Here is a 2,500-nt window from a genome sequence, read left to right as displayed (position 1 = left end):
CAGGGGTGGGAGGAGGAGGGAGACGGGCAGGGGGGGAGGAGGAGGGGGAGACAGGCAGGGGTGGGGGAGGAGGGGGGGGACGGGCAGGGGTGGGGGGTGGAGGGGAAGACAGGCAGGGGGTGGGGGAGGAGGGGGGGAGACGGACAGGGGGTGGGGGCGTCCTCACGGGGAACTGGACATGGCGAATTGTTGGTAAATTCAGAGGCAGGAAAGAGGAGACCAAAGCATATATTTTCATGGCGTTATTTCTCTGCCTTTGTTTTGGTGGAGGAATATATTTTTTCTTAACTTTTTTTTACGTCGTTTGTTTTGACAGAGTTGTTGCATTAGTAAAGAGTTGTTTACAGTAAAATAATACTGTTGGAACTGTGCTAAATGCATTAGACATCCATTTATATTCCTGTTATATTTATTTTCATACCCACTTATGTAATTCTGTAGAATTTCTTGTCATACGTACTACTTAAAATAATAACAAAAATGATGATAATCATAATGAATAATGAATATTAAAATAGAGATAATGATAATAATAATAGCAATTTAAAAGATACTAATAATGCTAATAGTAATCCTATTAATGATAATCATAATGATAATAATGATAATAATAATAATAATAATAATAATAATAATAATAATAATAATAATAATAATAACAATAATAATGATAATAATAATAATAATAATAATAATAATAATAATAATAATAATGATAGTAGTAATAATAATAATAATAATAATAATAATAATAATAATAATAATAATAATAATAATAATAATAATAATAATAATAATAATAATAATAATAGTAATAATGATAAAAAAATAATAGCAGTAATGATAATAGTAATATTCTCCTTATCTCACCGTGTTTGATCAGCCATAAATTCCAAGAGAAATGTAAATTCTCTAATGGAAAAGTCTTGCCTTTTCATCGCCTGTAATGCGCTGATGCTCAAATGTTCCAATATTGATTTTCTTATTGAAATTCGAAAGCGTTTTGCCATCTTTTGAACAGACTCCGCGACCTTGAGAGAGGTGCAAATCCATTCAAAATTATTAGAGATTTGAGTTACCTTTTGATTCCCTAAAATGCTGAATTGTGTTATTTAATAATGGTTATGGAATTGATATATGATGATGATAGAACTGAAGAAGTGATGATAATAATATTAAAAATAATGATAAGAATAATGATGATGATGCCAATGATAATGATAGTAATGATGATGATGCCAATGATAATGATAGTAATGATAATGGTACCACTATCATCAAGAACACTGATAATGATATTGATTATAATAAAAACAATGAAAATAATCATGACATTAAAAATATTGTTGATGACAAAATACACATAACCTTTACAATAATAACGTGATGATGATAATGATAAAAGAAATTATAACCATAAGGATGATAATAATAATAATAATATTGGTAATAATATTAATACAGATAATAATAGTAATAGTAATGATAATGATAATAAAAATAATAATAACAATGATAATAATGATAGTAACAATAACAATGACAATGATATCAATAATGATAACAATAATAAAAAAGTAATCATAATAACAATAACAAAGATAAAGTTAATAATCACAATAATAACAACAACAATAACAAAAACAAAGATAATGATAATAATAATACCAACAACAACAATAATAATAATAACAATCATTACTGCAGTGTCCATTATCATCACTGTCATAAATATGTTTATCCTTTGTCAATATCATCATTGGCAGCAGGAGCAGTAGTAACATGATTAGTTACATCAACATTGGAATCAGCATTAGTATCAGTATTGCTATTATCATTATTATCACCATTATTTCATTTATTATCGAAAAAAACACTACGTATGTGAGTAGCACAGGGAAATATTAACCAATAAACCATAAAACAACACATACCTTGCTCATACGCGACGCTTATAAATATACGTATATATACCCTTCAGCCTGAGCGTGGACACAGGACGAAAGCATTATCCTAACACCCTTTTATCCTAACGTCCTAATATCGGAATGCCCTAAAATCCTAATATCGGAATGCCCTAAAATCCTAATATCCGAATACCCTAAAATCCTAATATCCGAATACCCTAAAATCCTAATATCCGAATATCCTAAAATCCTAATATCCGAATATCCTAAAATCCTAATATCCGAATATCCTAAAATCCTAATATCCGAATATCCTAAAATCCTAATATCCGAATATCCTAAAATCCTAATATCCGAATATCCTAAAATCCTAATATCCGAATATCCTAAAATCCTAATATCCGAATATCCTAAAATCCTAATATCCGAATATCCTAAAATCCTAATATCCGAATATCCTAAAATCCTAATATCCGAGTATCCTAAAATCCTAATATCCGAATATCCTAAAATCCTAATATCCGAATATCCTAAAATCCTAATATCCGAATATCCTAAAATCCTAATATCCGAATATCCTAAAATCCTAATAT

The 2,500-nt window shown here is 29.2% G+C and overlaps 1 protein-coding gene across 1 annotated transcript in view; it reads right to left on the bottom strand.

Moving 5' to 3' along the window:
• Positions 1-2,024: 2,024 nt before the first annotated feature.
• Positions 2,025-2,500, bottom strand: part of LOC138864836 (uncharacterized) — an 807-nt gene continuing 331 nt past the window's right edge. The window contains exon 1 of the mRNA XM_070133445.1: positions 2,025-2,500. This exon is cut by the window's right edge and continues 331 nt beyond it. Within this exon, the coding sequence (XP_069989546.1) occupies positions 2,025-2,500 (476 nt within the window).

The sequence above is a fragment of the Penaeus vannamei genome, chromosome 18, assembly GCF_042767895.1.
Source record: "Penaeus vannamei isolate JL-2024 chromosome 18, ASM4276789v1, whole genome shotgun sequence".
NCBI classification, from domain to species: domain Eukaryota; kingdom Metazoa; phylum Arthropoda; class Malacostraca; order Decapoda; family Penaeidae; genus Penaeus; species Penaeus vannamei.
The sequence above is the reverse complement of the archived record's forward strand: the minus strand, read 5'-3'. Positions and strand labels throughout refer to the sequence as shown.